General features: G+C 36.5%; 1 protein-coding gene across 1 annotated transcript in view; it reads right to left on the bottom strand.

Moving 5' to 3' along the window:
* DNAH14 (dynein, axonemal, heavy chain 14) overlaps window positions 1-17866 on the bottom strand; it is a 376195-nt gene that overhangs the window by 63270 nt on the left and 295059 nt on the right. The window contains exons 65-70 of the mRNA XM_010852937.1: window positions 14371-14586; window positions 10714-10944; window positions 10338-10459; window positions 5696-5940; window positions 2512-2933; window positions 2234-2432 (exon numbers count right to left, since the gene is read on the bottom strand). Of these exons, the coding sequence (XP_010851239.1) occupies window positions 2234-2432; window positions 2512-2933; window positions 5696-5940; window positions 10338-10459; window positions 10714-10944; window positions 14371-14586 (1435 nt within the window). The remainder of the gene's footprint in view (window positions 1-2233; window positions 2433-2511; window positions 2934-5695; window positions 5941-10337; window positions 10460-10713; window positions 10945-14370; window positions 14587-17866) is intronic.

Genomic DNA, 17866 nt, shown 5'->3' with positions numbered 1-17866 from the left:
ATATTTCTCCTGGCAATCTTGATTCCAGCTTGTGCTTCTTCCAGCCCAGAGTTTCTCATGATGTATTCTGCATATAAGTTAAATAAGCAGGGTGACAATATACAGCCTTAATGTACTCCTGTCCCTATTTGGAACCAGTCTGTTGTTCCATGTCCAGTTCTAACTGTTGCTTCCTAACCTGCAAACAGATTTCTCAAGGGGCAGGTCGGGTGCTCTGGTATTCCCATCTCTTGAAGAATTTTCCACAGTTTATTGTGACCCACATAGTCAAAGGCTTTGGCATAGTCAACAAAGCAGAAATAGGTGTTTTTCTGGAACTCTCTTGCTTTTTCGATGATCCAGCAGATGTTGGCAATTTGATCTCTGGTTCCTCTGCCTTTTCTAAAACCAGCTTGAACATCAGGAAGTTCATGGTTCACATATTGCTGAAGCCTGGCTTGGAGAATTTTGAACATTACTGGCGTGTGAGATGAGTGTGATTGTGCAGTAGTTTGAGCATTTTTTGGCATTGCCTTTCTTTGGGATTGGAATGAAAACTGACCTTTTCCAGTCCTGTGGCCACTGCTGAGTTTTCCAAATTTGCTGGCATATTGAGTGCAGCACTTTCACAGCATCATCTTTTAGGATTTGAAATAGCTCAACTGGAATTCCATCACCTCTACTAACTTTGTTCATAGGGATGCTTCCTAAGGCCCACTTGACTTCACATTCCAGGATGTCTGGCTCTAGGTGAGTGATCACACCATCATGATTATCTGGGTCATAAAGATCTTTTTCGTATAGTTCTTCTGTGTATTTTTGCCACCTCTTCTTAATATCTTCTGCTTCTGTTAGGTCCATACCATTTCTGTCCTTTATTGAACTTATCTTTGCATGAAATATTCCCCTTGGTATCTCTAATTTTCTTGAAGAGGTCTAGTCTTTCCAATTCTATTATTTTCCTCTATTTTTTTTCTTACAAATTTTAAACTTTTTATTTTGTATTAGGATATAGCTGATTAATAGTCCAATACCATTTGTTGAAAAGACTGCTCTTTTTCTACTGAGTGGTCTTCATAACTTTGTTGAAGATCATTTGATCCTATGCACAAGGGTTAATTTCTATGCTCTCTATTTTTTTCTTTTGGTCTGTTTGTCTATCTTTATACCAGTAATAGACTGTTTTGATTACTGTAGCTTTATAATATAGTTTGAAATCAGGAAATGTGATGCCTCCGACTTTCTTCTTTTTCAAAATTGTTTTGGCTATACGGAATCACTTGAAATTTCATATGAAATTTAGGAAGAAATTTTCTGTTTCCTTAAAAAATGGCATTGAGATTTTGATAGAGATTTTATTAAATCTGTAGAGGTCTGGCATGCTGCAGTCATGAGGTCACGAAGAGTCAGACACAACTAGCAACTAGGCAACAACTTAAAATTACAACACAGCACAATAATATGGATGTATTGATGCTACTGAACCGTACACTTGAAAAATGGCTAAGATGGCAAATTCTATGTTATGTATATTTTTACCATAATTTAAAAAATAAACATATTAAAAATATACAACACTGGAGCATCTGCAAAGATCCAATCCTTAAGTATTTTGCCTAATCTTTTGGATAAGCATGATTTTTGTGGTTCAAATTTTCAGGGAATTTTCATAAGAAACTGAGGGCAACTATAGTTAGGAGGGTAAAATTCACCTTCTGATGGTATTTAATCAAAGGATGTGTGTGTGTGTGTGTGTCCCTATTGACAAGCATTAGGTATTCTGCTTTATAGATTAGAATTATAATAACCTAGCAATTTTCACTTATTTATTCATTCAAAAATTATTGAGTATCAGTTATAGGCTTCCCTGGTGACTCAGATGGTAAAGAATAGCCTTTAATGCAGGAGACCCAAGTTTGATCCCTGGGTCAAGAAGATATCCTGGAGAAGGGAATGCCTACCCACTCCACTATTCTTGTCTGGGAAACCCCAGGGACAGAGGAGCCTAGCGGGCTACAGTCCACATGTCACAGAGTTGGACATGACTAAGTGACTAACACTTTCACTTTCACCTAATATGCTCAACAGTGTAGAGGATACAGTGACGAATTAGATATTGTACTTGACTTCAAATTGCTTTTAGTTTAATCAGTGTAGAAGCACTAACTTGGAGCACCTTAGAGATCTTTTAGTACTTTTCAGGAAATGTGTTTAATGGGTTTTTAGTACATCTAGAGCAATTATTTTTACTTACTGTTGAGTTTAGGCTGGGGCATTACACCTTTAATATTTACTAGCATGCTAGAATTTAAGAAGATGTTCCATTCTTCCTCTGGTAGGGATCCAATGTCATTCTGCATTAAATTTCCATTAGCATTATTTTGCATGATTGTAGTGCAAAGCCCAAAGGAGAAGCAAAGTTTATGTCGATTAAACAGAGCTGAAGAGACCACCTATAAAGAAAGCATAACTGTTAGGCTAACCTAGCTGGGTCAAATAAATGTGCAAAGTTCACCTTTGAGAATGTCTCACCTTAAAAATGATTCTTGTCAATGTATCTATTGAATTTTTAAGATGTCTATCTAAGGTTCTTTTTTCACTTTCCAGTTTAGGCTCTTTTGAGAGATTTGTGATTTCATGACCTTTTTTCAGAAACATTCTCTCCCTTTTCAGACTGTGTTCTTCCTGTTCTTTGCTTTTGGAAACTACTGATGAAACAAAAATTTGACGAAACCAGTCTAGGGAGAACTGGTACATGTAATCAATCTGTGCAAGGTTAGACACTAGAAAGTACAGCAGGGCACCCCTTGTAGCAATGGGGAGATACAATTTGCGTGTTTCTTCAATTTCACTTTCTGCTTTTCTTGTTGCTTTGATTCGCTTTGAAATTTCATTTGAAGTCATCTTGGATTTTCTTAAGATGTCTACAATTTCCTCATCATCTAATACAAATCCTAAAGACAAAAAATGAGTTTAAATAAAAACCATTGGAATATTAAATAATTATTTCCTCATGGCAATTTCCTCATTCTCTGCTCTTTATCTAAGAGTTTTACTATTGGCCTTTTGTAGGTTTTATTTTGGACATAGACCTGTCTTAAATGAAGATAGGCCATGTTTCTAAAAAATTTGATGAATAGTACATATGCCTCCCCCTTCCCATCCTCTAGTCTCTTCTTTATACTACTTTAATGTGTGAGGATTTTATTTTTATTATAGGCACATAATAAATAGCCATTTCATCATAAGGAACGCATTTCCACTTGATCTTCTATACACACAGAAAATGAAAATAAAATTTTCAGAAAATAACAACAGCACCATTATTTTACATGATGTACTCTGGTATTTTCCATTGTGTTCTGTTTTACTAAACAAGGTTGATAATGATCAATAAAAGTGATTTTTCATTCCACTAATGGGTTGCTGCTCACCTTTAAAAAAACACTGCTTTAGAAACACACATAATAGTTCTATCCCTTTCAAATGTGTAAGACAACTTTCACATTCCCATTTTAAACCCTACTGTTTTATAGTAGAGCTATTCCCATTTTTCAAGTGCTCTTTTTTTTTTTTTCTTGGCCAAGGCACATGACTCGCAAGAATTTATTTCCCCAACCAGAGGCTGAACCCATGCCCTAGGCAGTGAAAGAATGAAGTCCTAACCACTGGACCACCAGGGAATTCCCTCAAGTGTTTTTTTTAATTAAAAAAATTTTTTTTACTTTATATTGGAATATAGTTGATTAACAATGTTAGTTTCAGGTGTACAACTAAGAAAGGTGTATATATACAGGTACCTATTCTTTTTCAAATTCTTTTCCCATTTAGGTTATTAAAGAATATTTAGCAGAGTTCTCTGGGCTATGCAGTAGGTCTTTGTTGGTTATCTTACAATTTTTTTTAAGTAGATAAGATTTTTAGTTGGAGTTTCAATATCAAACTCTCAAAAATTAATAGAATGACTATACAAAGAAGTAGAAGAATATAGTAGACCTGAAAAGCACTGTGAATCAATTCAACATAGTTAAGATTTATATGATTTTTACACAATAGTAGGATACAAATTCTATTCAAGTTCCCATAGACTGTAAACTAGGAGCCATAAAAACTAGGAACATAAAACAAGGTGCAAAAAATTCATGGTCCAAAGGTACTGAAATCATACAGTCTGATCTTTTATCACTGTGGAATTATGTTAGAAATCAATATCAAAAGATATTTGAAAATAACCCCCATATTTTCGAGTGCAATGTGACATTTTCCAAGAGAGATCTTTGACTTAGCCATTGAAGGCCTCAATAAAATCAGATTGAAAAAAACACAGAGGGTGATTGCAGTAAAGAAAGCATTTAAATGAGAAATTAGTGTCCAAATTAGAAATATTTTCAGTGATACAATTTCTAGACCCCTTGATGCTCACCTCTGGACACAATTTGAGAAAAGCCCTCTTGAAACATGGCATCCAGAACTGAACACAGCTTGACATGGCCGTTGAAAGGAATCATGGGATTATTACATTTGAAGATCTGGAAACCATATTCTTATTGATGCAGGTGAAGCAGTCTAAGTTACATCTGGATCTAAACTATGGGCTGCTTCTTATAGTCACTACCCTTGACTCACCTTTCCCCACAGTGGGTGAGGAGTCACACCAAATATAAAATATTTACAAAAGGATGGTAAGGATAATCTATTTTTACTAAAACTTGGAAAGGAGGAAAAAAATATGTTCAAAATCAAGGGGTCTTTTATTGAGCTTTTTCCAAGAACAATTTTTATTAAGTGTACTATCTGTAAAAAGTTGTAGCCTTTTAAAAATATCTCAGACTCTAAATAGAGAAACAATTGATAGGGAATAAATGCTAAAGGCATAATAACAGAATATAGTGCACTAATGTGTGTTATCATAAAGAAGTTTTCCTTTGTCTTGTTATAACTATTGTTTGTCCAATTTAGGAAAAGATTATAGCAAAATATGACATTTGTCAGAAAATAAGAGAGGCTGTGTTCCTGAATCTCATTAGATCAATTGTGTCGCTCTCTATGTATTTTACATAATACCTATATGTTTTGGTTTTGCTCCCCAAGAAGTTAACAACTATGATTCCAATCTTGCATGAGAAACAGATATAGAAACCTTGTCTATGTAACTAGTCTTGTGATTAATAGAACAGCTTAGTCATGGGTTACTAAGAAACAGCTTTTAGGTGTAATTAAAATAGAAAAGGAACAAAGTCAGATCTTTCCAGGCATATATGTGCATTTAAAGTTTCATAGTAAGTTTCATAGTTTCATATACTTTATTTAGTGATTTATAATATGAAATATATCTTTGGTCTTCATTCTCATTTTTGGCACAGAGCTTCTAAAATCTTTGGAATTTCCTATGGAACCTCCGAGGTGGTGCTAGTGGTAAAGAACCCGTCTGCTAATTAATGCAGGAGATGTAAGAGACATGAGTTCGATCCCTGGGTCAGGAAGATCCCCTGGAGGTGAGCATGGTAACCCACTCCAGTATTCTTGCCTGGAGAATCCCACGGACAGAGGAGCCTGGCAGGCTATGGTCCCATAGGGTCACAAAGAGTCAGACAGGATTGAAGCAACTTAGCACACACATATTTGGTAACAATTCAGAATAGTCCTTTCAGCTTTTATTCTGTCCTTTACAAAGGTATGCAAGGATCTACTAATATCACTAAAGATCTTAACTTACCTTGTGCATTCTCTAGTAAATTTAATGTTTTTTGCTCCAGTTCTTCAAGAGTCTTAGCATCAAGGGAAATACTCTCTAAGAGCTGGAAACGTTGATTTTCTAAATGGGGAACTTCATGACTTAATACAATAGATAAGAGTTGATCTTGAAAACCTTGGAATGTTACTGTGAAGTTTATCATAGTAACAAAGCTATAAACGAATGGAGGAAAATAGGGGTTGTCTATTTCTGTAGATACATATAACCTAAAATGTGAGAAAGGCACCAGTTATTATTCAAAGGATATGCAGGAGAAAAAAATGAAACAAATTTATTTAATAACAAAAAAATATTTCTTCTGGAATTAAACAAGATTAATTTTTAGTTTTATTCAGCCTTGTGCACAAAGTAGGCTCTCAGTTTATACTAAGTACTATCTAGAGCTTTAAAAATAGTAAAAAAAAAAAAAAATTAAAAAAAGAAAATAACAGCTTACATAAATATATTATGTAAAATTTTAATAAAACTATCTGGAAACAAAAATTTAAAAAAAAAATCACAAACACCAATTCCTTTCCCTACAATGAAATGTTACTCATCAATAAGATGAAACAGACTGCTGACACATACCAACGCAGTGATAAATCTCATATGCATCATGCTGAGTGAAAGAAGAATTTCTATTTCTAAAATCACTGTGACAGAAAATCAGTGGTCACCTGGGCCTGGAGGTTGGGGTAGGGGAAAGACTACAAATGGGCCTGAGTCACTTTTGTGGGTGATGGAATGTTTTACATCTTCTTTGGAGTCATGATTATAGGACTGTCTATATTTGTCAAGACCTATCAAATCTGCATTTTAAATGAGTGAATTTTATTGTATATAAATTGCATCTCAATAAAACTAATTTTTAGGAAAAAAATAAATAAAAATACAACCATAAATTATATACATATGTGGTCTAAGCATAAGGAAGAGGAAAAAATGCTACATAATGGGAGTTTTGATTTGCTACTAGATCACTGTAAAGACTATGGTTTTCACCCTGAGTGAGCAAGAAGCCAATGGAGAAATTTGAGAAGAGGAGAGACATGATGTTTTATAAGAGGACCACTCTAGTTGCTGTCTTGAGAGTAGCCTGTGCAGAGGGAAGACAGGGGACAAGAAGGAAGCTAGTTCAGTTCAGTCGCTCAGTCATGTCCGACTCTTTGCAACCCCATGAATTGCAGCACGCCAGGCCTCCCTGTCCATCACCAACTCCCGGAGTTCACTCAAACTCACGTCCATTGAGTCGGTGATGCCATCCAGCCATCTCATCCTCTGTCGTCCCTTTCTCCTCCTGCCCCCAATCCCTCCCAGCATCAGAGTCTTTTCCAATGAGTCAACTCTTCACATGAGGTGGCCAAAGTACTGGAATTTCAGCTTTAGCATCAGTCCTTCCAAAGAACACCCAGGATCCATCTCCTTTAGGATGGACTGGTTGGATCTCCTTGCAGTCCAAGGGACTCTCAAGAGTCTTCTCCAACACCACAGTTCAAAAGCATCCATTCTTCGGCGTTCAGCTTTCTTCACAGTCCAGCTCTCACATCCATACATGACCACTGGAAAAACCATAGCCTTGACTAGACGAACCTTTGTTGGCAAAGTAATGTCTCTGTTTTTGAATATGCTATCTAGGTTGGTCATAACTTTCCTTCCAAGGAGTAAGCGTCTTAATTCCATGGCTGCAGTCACCATCTGCAGTGATTTTGGAGCCCCAAAAAAATAAAGTCTGACACTGTTTCCACTGTTTCCCCATCTATTTCCCATGGTGATGGGACCAGATGCCATGATCTTCATTTTCTGAATGTTGAGCTTTAAGCCAACTTTTTCACTCTCCTCTTTCACTTTCATCAAGAGGCTTTTTAGTTCCTCTTCACTTTCTGCCATAAGGGTGGTGTCATCTGCGTATCTGAGGTTATTGATATTTCTCCCGGCAATCTTGATTCCAGCTTGTGCTTCTTCCAGTCCAGCGTTTCTCATGATGTACTCTGCATAGAAGTTAAATAAGCAGGGTGACAATATACAGTCTTGACGTACTCCTTTTCCTATCTGGAACCAGTCTGTTGTTCCATGTCCAGTTCTAACTATTGTTTCCTGACCTGCATACAGGTTTCTCAAGAGGCAGGTCAGGTGGTCTGGTATTCCCATCTCTTTCAGAATTTTCCACAGTTTATTGTGATCCACACAGTCAAAGGCTTTGGCATAGTCAATAAGGCAGAAATAGATATTTTTCTGGAACTCTCTTGCTTTTTCCATGATACAGTGGATGTTGGCAATTTGATCTCTGGTTCCTCTGGAGACTGGTTAAAATGTGACAGATAGTGATGGTGGCTTGGAGCTATGTGGAAACAGTGGAAGCATTCAAGAATGCTCAGATTCTGGATCATTTTTAGTTTTCATAGCAATCCAGTATTTTGGGCTGCACCAGACTTCCCTGGTGGCCTAGTGGTAAAGAATCGTCGGCTAATTCAGGAGACACAGGTTTGATCCCTGGGTTGGGAAGATCTCATGGAAAAGGAAATGACAACTCACTCTAGTATTCTTGCCTGGGAAAACCCGTGGACAGAGGAACATGCCAGGTTACAGTCCATGGCGTCGCAAAAGAGTCAGACATGATTTAGCAATGAAACAACATTTTATAAAGGGTGAAATTGAGGCTTCAGATCAGATCAGATCAGATCAGTTGCTCAGTCGTGTCCGACTCTTTGCAACCCCATGAATTGCAGCACGCCAGGCCTCCCTGTCCATCACCAACTCCCAGAGTTCACTCAGACTCACGTCCATTGAGTCAGTGATGCCATCCAGCCATCTCATCCTCTGTCGTCCCCTTCTCCTCCTGCCCCCAATCCCTCCCAGCATCAGAGTCTTTTCCAATGAGTCAACTCTTCGCATGAGGTGGCCAAAGTACTGGAGTTTCAGCTTTAGCATCATTCCTTCCAAAGAAATCCCAGGGCTGATCTCCTTCAGAATGGACTGGTTGGATCTCCTTGCAGTCCAAGGGACTCTCAAGAGTCTTCTCCAACACCACAGTTCAAAAGCATCAATTCTTTGGTGCTCAGACTTCTTCACAGTCCAACTGTCACATCCATACATGACCAAAGGAAAAACCATAGCCTTGACTAGACGAACCTTTGTTGGCAAAGTAATGTCTCTGCTTTTGAATATGCTATCTTACAGAGGTTAAATAAGTTGCCAATATCACATGGCTAACAAGTGAGAGAGAAGGAATCTGTCATCATCTGCCCTCTAAAATAGTCCCTCCACCACCTCTTCAAACATGCAATTCAAACATGGGGACGAGGCTATCAGTTCAGATCAATGTTACTTCAGTAGTATTTGTAAGCTGTTGTTTAATCAATCAGGCTGTGTTCAGTGAGAAGGAAGGTGTTAACACAGTGCTTTCCAAAGTGTATTCTGTAGAACACTATTTTCTGAAGAGGATTTGTTCAACAAATAAAGAGATTTTAAGCCCTTGTAGGAAAGAATCTTGTTTAACTTTGTTTAACCCAGGTCTTTATTTTTTTTTATAAGAATTTTTTTTTATTTTATTTTTAAACTTTACATAATTGTATTAGTTTTGCCAAATATCAAAATGAATCCATCACAGGTATACATGTGCTCCCCATCCTGAACCCTCCTCCCTCCTTCCTCCCCATACCATCCAGGTCTTTAAAAAAAATGCAGAGTTCCTTTTTTGAGTGACCCCCCACTCCCACCCCAACTAAATCCCTGGAAATGATGCTTTGAGAAACATACTTTGGAAAATGTGTTACTAACAGAAGGAAGGAGGCTAAAAAGGGAAAATTCTAAGGAGTAAGAATTAGTTGAGGAGTGAGAATTTGGTAGCTCTGCCCAAGTTAGAGGATTCACTGACCAAGTTTAAGAGTCAGGACAACTTGGTAAGGAGTCAGTCTGTCAGAGTCCCTGTGAAGAAGTTAAATGCACCAGGCTAGGGACCATTAAAATCACCTTCTAATTCTCATTACTGATTACTTGCTTACTATAATCTTTTGATTATGAACTGAAGGAGAGAATGCACATACCTGATAACACAAAGTCTTATTCCCTTGGGAACTGTATTTTTGTTGTAATTAAATCTGGCTATATAATAGTGCTTTGTGAAATATGTTGATGAATTGGTTTCCTGAAGGCCCCTAACTGCCTGGAACATGGACACAATGTTTCTATCTATCTAGGCAAAATATCTTTTTGCTCTAGGTAGCAGAAGTGGATTTTGTTTTTTAAAGAAGCAGAAGCTTTTCCTGCCCAAATAAAATATTGTGCAAACAGATCAAATTGAGGTCCATGGGTTCAAGTGGGGCTGGGCGTCCTGATTGCTGCCCTTCTTGCACTGCTTCTGAAGACTCCTCATAGAACCCATAGCTTCTATCAGGCACAGTTTGAAAATATTGGTTTGGAATGACTTTATACATAAAAATCTGTTCTTCATTCTGTTTACTATTATGTGCTACTGGCAAAACGAAAACAAAAAGAATGTTCAAAATGCCATCTGACTTTTTTCACCAGGAGAACCTTATCAGGGCTGAAATATGGGACCTACAATATTATCTATCTTTAAAAGTATAAATATTTGAGTCAATTCAGCTATGAAAGACATTACCTAAATTTAGAATTGTATTCAATCTCAGAATCATTAATCTTTATGAAGTATTGTCCTCTTCTCTGGTAGATATCCTTCTTCAAAATTTCCTTTAAACTTGGAGGTAATCTTTCAGGAAGATTCTGAAAATAAATAAAATAAAGAAAAAATTCATTTTACAACAAATAAATCAGCTGAAATGGCACAGCATTTTGGCACAGCATTTAAAACATGTAAATCTTTAATGTCTAGATACCAGTGAAAGATGTGAGAGAATTGAAATATATTGCATTTATTTATGCACTTATTTATTTATCATTTTTTCCCTTCACAAAGTTACGTATCACTTACAATCTGTGTGTTAGCTATCTGGAATTAGGTCATTTTGTCTAAATACCTGCAAGAGGACACTCCCTCCTGTTTTCATGGCATTCTCAATTGTTTGGATGTAATTGCTATCCTCAGTGGAGAGCTCCTGCAGCCGAGGTCCTTCCATCTGACGGATCCAGTTGTGTGCTTGCTTATGTGGGTCAATCAGCAGTGGCCACTGCAGGCCATTCTTGATCAAGATGGCATTCTCTGTTGAATACTGACCAAGAGGAAGTCCCTGTTGATGCCATTGGTGGATCTGGAAAGAAATCATTAGAGTTTTGGTTGTTTCATAAACTTCTTCACATCTTTTAATATCGTACAGGATACTAAAGAATCCTACAGATTATCAAATAATCTTTAAAAGGGCAAATAATCTTTAAAAGTCTTTCAGTCATGCCCAACTCTTTGCAACCCCATGGGCTATACACTCCATGGAATTCTCCAGGCCAGAATACTGGAATGGGTAGCTTTTCCCTTCTCCAGGGGATCTTCCCAACCTAGGGATTGAACCCAGGTCTCCTGAATTGTGGGCAGATTCTTTACCAGCTGAGCCATGAGGGAAGCCCTTAAACGGACTAAAGAAATGAACAATTTAAACAACTGGGATATGAAATTTTTGGTAAGATGACTAATTATTCAGGACATTACATTCCTTTGTTTATCAGTAGGGATGAATGTTCGTCACAACAGACGTCTCATTTTAGATTTACTTTTCAGTCCCTAATTAATAATGAGGTTAAGAACCTTTCCTATGTTTATGGCTATTTGGATAGTCTGGTTTGTGAGCTGCCTATTCAAGACTCCTGCCTATTTATTTACTGGGCTGCGTATCTTTTGCTTAGTGCTTTATAGTGGCTCTCTTTTCTACTCTGAATAGGGCTCTTTGTTGAACATATGTATTACAGATATCCTTTTCTGTACTTTGACTTTCCTTTTTATGTTCTCAGTTGTGTCTTTTGATGAGCAGAAGGTCTGTATTTTAATGTAATTCAATTGGTCAACTTTTTCTTCTGTGTTTAGTTCTGCTTAGGATATCTTTTCTTTACCTAGGGTCATGAATACATTCTCCTAAATTACACCTTACTAATTTGCCTTTCACATTTAGGTCTATAATTTAACTTCAATGAAATTTTTGTGTGTAGTATAAAATAATGTCAATTTTTAAAATGAATATTCAGTTATCCACCACTGTTTACTGAAAAGCCTACCCATTCCTCATTGCACTACAGTGTCACCTTTGAAATAAATCAAAGTTCTACCTATTTAGGGATCTGTTTCTGAGCTCTCAGTTCTACTTCATTGGTATAGCTATTTATCCTTACATTGTTACACACAAGGATAAATAATACCACTGTTTAATTACTGTAGCTTTAAAGTAAATCTTGATATTGCAAATTCTCCCACCTAGTTCTTTATCAACATTGTGTTGGACATTTTGGCTCTTTGCCTTTTCTTATAACTTTTAAAATCAGCTTGTCATCTGATACACACACACACACACACAAACACACATCCCTTCCTGTTGGAAAGTTGACTGGGATTACACTGTATCTTTAGATCAGTTTGGAAAGAACTGGCAATCTCAAAATATTGAGTCTTCCAATTCATGAACATGGTATAACTCTTAATTTACATAGATTGCCTAAAATTTATGTCAATAATATTTTATAGTTTTATTTCTATAATTTAACACAACTTTTTGATAGATTCAGTATGATGCTGTGATAAATTGTATCTAAAAACATCATGCACCCTGTTTGTTGCTGGTATATAGAAATGCAATTGGCTTTTTTGTATACTGACTTTAATTCCAGAAAATTTGCTAAATGTTTATCAATGCTCATGATATATCTACATATTCTCTTGGATTTTGAGATACATATAATCTGCAACATTATATATTTTTTGTCTCTCTTCTTTCCCCATTCTAATATTTTTTTATTTTTTTCTTGCCTTACTGTACTGTTTAGAATCTCCACTACAGTAGTAAATACAAGCAGAAATAGTAGATATACCTTTGTTATGTTCCCAATCTCAAAAGAAAATCTTTTGCCAATGATGCATTTATTCAATTCTGATTTCTTCTTTGACCTGTGGTTAGTTTGGGAATACATTTCCTAACTTCTCGAAATATGAGGATTTTAAGAGAAGCTTTTATATACTTCTAGCTCAACTGCTTTTTTGTCAGATAGTATAGTCTATATGATTCAATTCCTTTGATATTTGTTGCAAGTTTGTTTATAGTCCATTACATGGTCAATTTTGGTAATGTTCTACATTGAACATTGAATGTGAATGTTTTATATGGGCATTGAATGTGAACGCTCTAAGTGTAGGCTGCAGTGTCTTATTAACCTATTAATAAGTCTATTTGTTGATTACATTGTTCAAATCTTTTCTATTCTTACTGGTTTGTGTGTTCTTTTTCTGTGAGTTATAGAGAGAAATGTGTTAAATTTTCACTATGATTGTAGATTTGTCCATTTTTATCTATAGTTCTTTTAATGCTTGCTTTATACTTTTTGAGGTCATGCTATTTGATACAAACATTTAGAATTGTTAACATAATCTTGAAGAAGAATTAAACCAATTCTAATTTTAACATAAGCTTATTTAATTCTAGCAATCATTTTTTTGCCTTAAAGTCTATTGTCTTTTATTTTTGGTAATAAATGGCAAATTTCTTCCTACATTTTTATTGCCAATCTTCTTTATGTTTTAACTGTGTCTTTTCTAAAAAACACGTAGCTTCTGTTTTGTGCTTTGGTTTATACTTTTATGTAGTTTTACAATCTTAGACTTTTAACTGTACCATTTAGTCCATTTACGTATACTGTAATTACTGATACTTGATATGTATGTTCAGTTGCTCGGTTGTGTTCAGCTTTTGTGACCCCATGGACTGTAGCCCACGAGGCTTTTCTGTCCATGGAATTTTCTAGGCAAGAATACTTGAGTGGGTTGCCACTTTCTACTCCAGGAGATCTTCCCAACCCAGGGATCAAACCCACATCTCTTGTGTCTCCTGTATTGTCACGTGGATTCTTTACCACTAGCGCCACCTGGGAAATCCCAATTACAGATATATTTTGGTTTGAATTCATTATTAGCATTGTGAAAATGAAAAGCCAGTATTTGCTTCTGAGGGTTGTATTTTTGATGGTCAGTTTAAGTTATTAGTGGGAGAACCAATCCGAAATTATTCTCTATGAATGAAAAAACAGGTGTTTTCTTTTTTGCCATTGCAACATTAGCACAGAACTTACATAGATAACACAATAAATACTTATTGATAAATTGATAAATGTAAGGTCTATAATTTTGGATATTTCTGAGACTACTAACTATGGTTTGACAAGAACAAGAATTTTATTAATTAGATGGGTTTCTGGGAGAGGAAATGGCTATATTTATAAGATAGTACAATTACAATGGAAAAGGGATATTTTTGACTGTTTCCCAGAAGATAAGAAACTTAAGGCGACTTAACTGAGGTATATGAAGTATAATTAAAAAAATACAAAGCAGACTTCTTTATTTTTACTTATAAAATAATCTCAGGAATGGATTCAAGCCCCAAGGTATGTGTGAACATGTGCACGCACACACACACACACACACACACACATGCAATCCAAACCAACAACAATCACTTAACTGGATAACAGAAATATGTTACTACCTCATGTTTTTGTGCCATGACTTCAATTAAAGAAAAGTTAGAAGACAAAGAAATGTTGTTTTCAGTACAAAGATTCTGCCACTTTTCCACAATCAATTGGCGAAATTCTGCTGTTAACACTCCACTGTAGACAATGCATGCTGCTGAAATAAGTATGTCACCCCAAATTCCTTCCAACTTGTTGTCTATTTGATCGATTGTTTCTTGCCATCGAGTCTAAACGTTCAAGTAAAAAGTTATTGATATTTAATATAAAATATTCTATTGTAAGACATTTTAGATAGTAATAGTCTCCAGGGTGGATCTATTATTGCTGTTACTATCTATTCTTATGCCATAGTTGCATTAAAATTAATAGTTTGTTGTTGTTGTCCAGCCAACTAAGCTGTATCTGACTCTTTGAGACCCCATGGACTATATCCCGCCAGGCTCCTCTGTACACTGGATTTTCCAGGCAAGTATACTGGAATGGATTACCATTTTCTTCTCCAAAAATTAACAATGAATCATATGAAAAAACAAACTGCTTTTTGAGGAGAACATGAGTCCTATTCTTGGATTTGTACTCTCATATTTGCTAAGACTGATAGCCATTTCAAATACTTTGTGTGATAAAGTAGGATAATTTTTAAAATAATGATTCATTATATTATTTATAACATTGTACAGGAGACAGGGAGCAAGACCATCTCCCAAAAAAAGAAATGCAAAAAAGCAAAATGGCTGTCTGAGGAGGCCTTACAAATAGCTGTGAAAAGAAGAGAAGCAAAAAACAAAGGAGACAAGGAAAAGATATACCAATTTGAATGCAGAGTTCCAAAGAATAGCGAGGACAGATAAGAAAGCCTTTGTATAAAGCCTTTGCACTTTTCAGTGCAAAGAAATAGAGGAAAACAATAGAATGGGAAAGACTAGAGATCTCATCAAGAAAATTAGAGATACCAAGGGAACATTTCATACAAAGATGGGCACAATAAAGGACAGAAATGGTACGGACCTAACAGAAACAGAAGATATTAAGAAGAGGAAGAGATGGCAAGAATACACAGAAGGAGTGTACAAAAAAGATGTTTACGACCCAGATAATCATGATGGTGTGATCACTCACCTAGAGTCAGAAATCCTGAAATGTGAATCAAGCGGGTCTTAGGAAGCATCACTACAAACAAAGCTAGTGGAGGTGATGGAATTCCAGTTGAGCTATTTCAAATCCTAAAAGATGATGCTGTGCAAGTGCTGCATTCAATATGCCAGCAAATTTGGAAAACTCAGCAGTGGCCACAGGACTGGAAAAGGTCAGTTTTCATTCCAATCCCAAAGAGAGGCAATGCCAAAGAATGCTCAGACTACCGCACAATTGCACTCATCTCATACACCAGTAAAGTAATACTCAAAATTCTCCAAGCCAGGCTTCAACAATATGTGAACCGTGAAATTCCAGATGTTCAAGCTGGTTTTAGAAAAGGCAGAGGAACCAGAAATTAAATTGCCAGCATCTGCTGGATCACCGAAAAAGCAAGGGAGTTCAGGAAAACATGTAATTCTGCTTTATTGACTACACCAAAGCCTCTTTGACTGTGTGGATTGCAATAAACTGTGGAAAATTCTTCAAGAGATGGGAATACCAGACCACCTGACCTGCCTCTTAAGAAATCTGTATGCAGATTAGGAAGCAACAGTTAGAACTGGACATGGAACAACAGACTGGTTCCAAATAGGAAAAGGAGTACATCAAGGCTGTAAATTGTCACCCTGCTTATTTAACTTATATGCAGAGTACATCATGAGAAATGCTGGGCTGAATGAAGCACAAGCTGGAATCAACAATGCTGGGAAAAATATCAATAACTTCAGATATGCAGATGACACCACCCTTTTGGCAGAAAGTGAAGAACTAAAGAGCCTCTTGATGAAAGTGAAAGAGGAGAGTGAAAAAGTTGGCTTAGAGTTCAACATTCAGAAAACAAAGATCATGGCATCCGGTCCCATCACTTCATGGCAAATAGATGGAGAAACAGTGCAAACAGTGGCTGACTATTTTTTGGGGCTCCAAAATCACTGCAGATGGTGACTGCAGCCATGAAATTAAAAGACACTTACTTCGTGGGAGAAAAGTTATGACCAACCTAGACAACATATTAAAAAGCAGAGATGTTACTTTGCCAACAAAGGTCCATCTAGTCAAGGCTATGGTTTTTCCAGTAGTCATGTATGGATGTGAGGGTTGGACTATAAAGAAAGCTGAGTGCCAAAGAATTGATGTTTTTGAACTGTGGTGTTGGAGAAGACTCTTGAGAGTCCCTTGGACTGCAAGGAGATCCAACCAATCCATCATAAAGGAAATCAGTCCTGAATATTAATTGGAAGGACTCATGATGAAGCTGAAACTCCAATACTTTGGCCACCTGATGAGAAGAGCTAACTCTTTTGAAAAGACCCTGATGCTGGGAAAGATTGAGGGCAGGAGGAGAAGGGGACGACAGGGGATGAGAAGGTTGGATGGCATCACCGACTCAATGGACATGAGTTTGGGTAAACTCTGGGAGTTGGTGATGGACAGGGAGGCTTGGTGTGCTGTGGTTCATGGGCTCACAAAGAGTTGGATATGACTGAGTGACTTAACTGAACTGACAATGTATTATTAATGGTGTTCAATGATGGTAATAATGACCAGCACTTTTGAATATTTACTTATCTGACTGACATTTAAAAAAAAAATCTCATGAGAGGCTTTCAATATTCTGTTAAGTAAAAGCCCATTGACTTTATTTTAAGATCAAGACATTAAAGCTTAGAAAAGTTAAGCAAGTTCACAAAGCTTCTGAAGAATGCAGCTAGGATCTGAATCCATATTCTTTGGCTATATACCCTCCTTCTACAACTGCGTATGCGCTTGACTGATCAAGAATAAAAGCATGTTGAGCAAGAACCACATCATCTGAAAGCTTAAGATCTGAGATAAGCTGTTCTACTTCCTCTCAACATATTCTTGATTCACAAGGATATCAGTAATCTTCCTCTGTGATCTCTCTCTGGTTGGTCTCATTTCATAACCTCTTTCTCCCTGCCCCGTAGCAGTCTTCTGTGATATATATTTATCTAAACAATTAAAGTAAATTAAAATTATCTTGAGAATTTTGTAAGATTCTTTGAGATAGCTGAGTAATGACTTAAACCAAGACTCTAGTCAGCTGACTAAGGATTCAAGTATAGAGAAAGCAGATGAATTAGAAGAGAAATAAAAAGATGAGATAAAATAGGTCAGAAGACTGACAAAACAAAACAAAAATGTTCTTTTCCGGTCTAAAGACATACCCTTCATTTCAGCCACACCCATGTTTCTACATTTAGCTGGGGTTATTTCTCTGCTAGAACAGGAAAACTCATGCCATACTCATAGGCAGATTTATTATTTTGGGCCTCATCAGACAAAGCGTGCTGATGTTTTAGGCACAACCTTTTGATCCTTTTACTCTGTTACCCCTGTTTTAAGACT

This window comes from Bison bison, unplaced genomic scaffold (genome assembly GCF_000754665.1).
Source record: "Bison bison bison isolate TAMUID 2011002044 unplaced genomic scaffold, Bison_UMD1.0 scf7180017864317, whole genome shotgun sequence".
NCBI lineage: Eukaryota > Metazoa > Chordata > Mammalia > Artiodactyla > Bovidae > Bison > Bison bison.
Note: the sequence above shows the minus strand (reverse complement) of the source record. Positions and strands in the feature narration are given on the sequence as shown.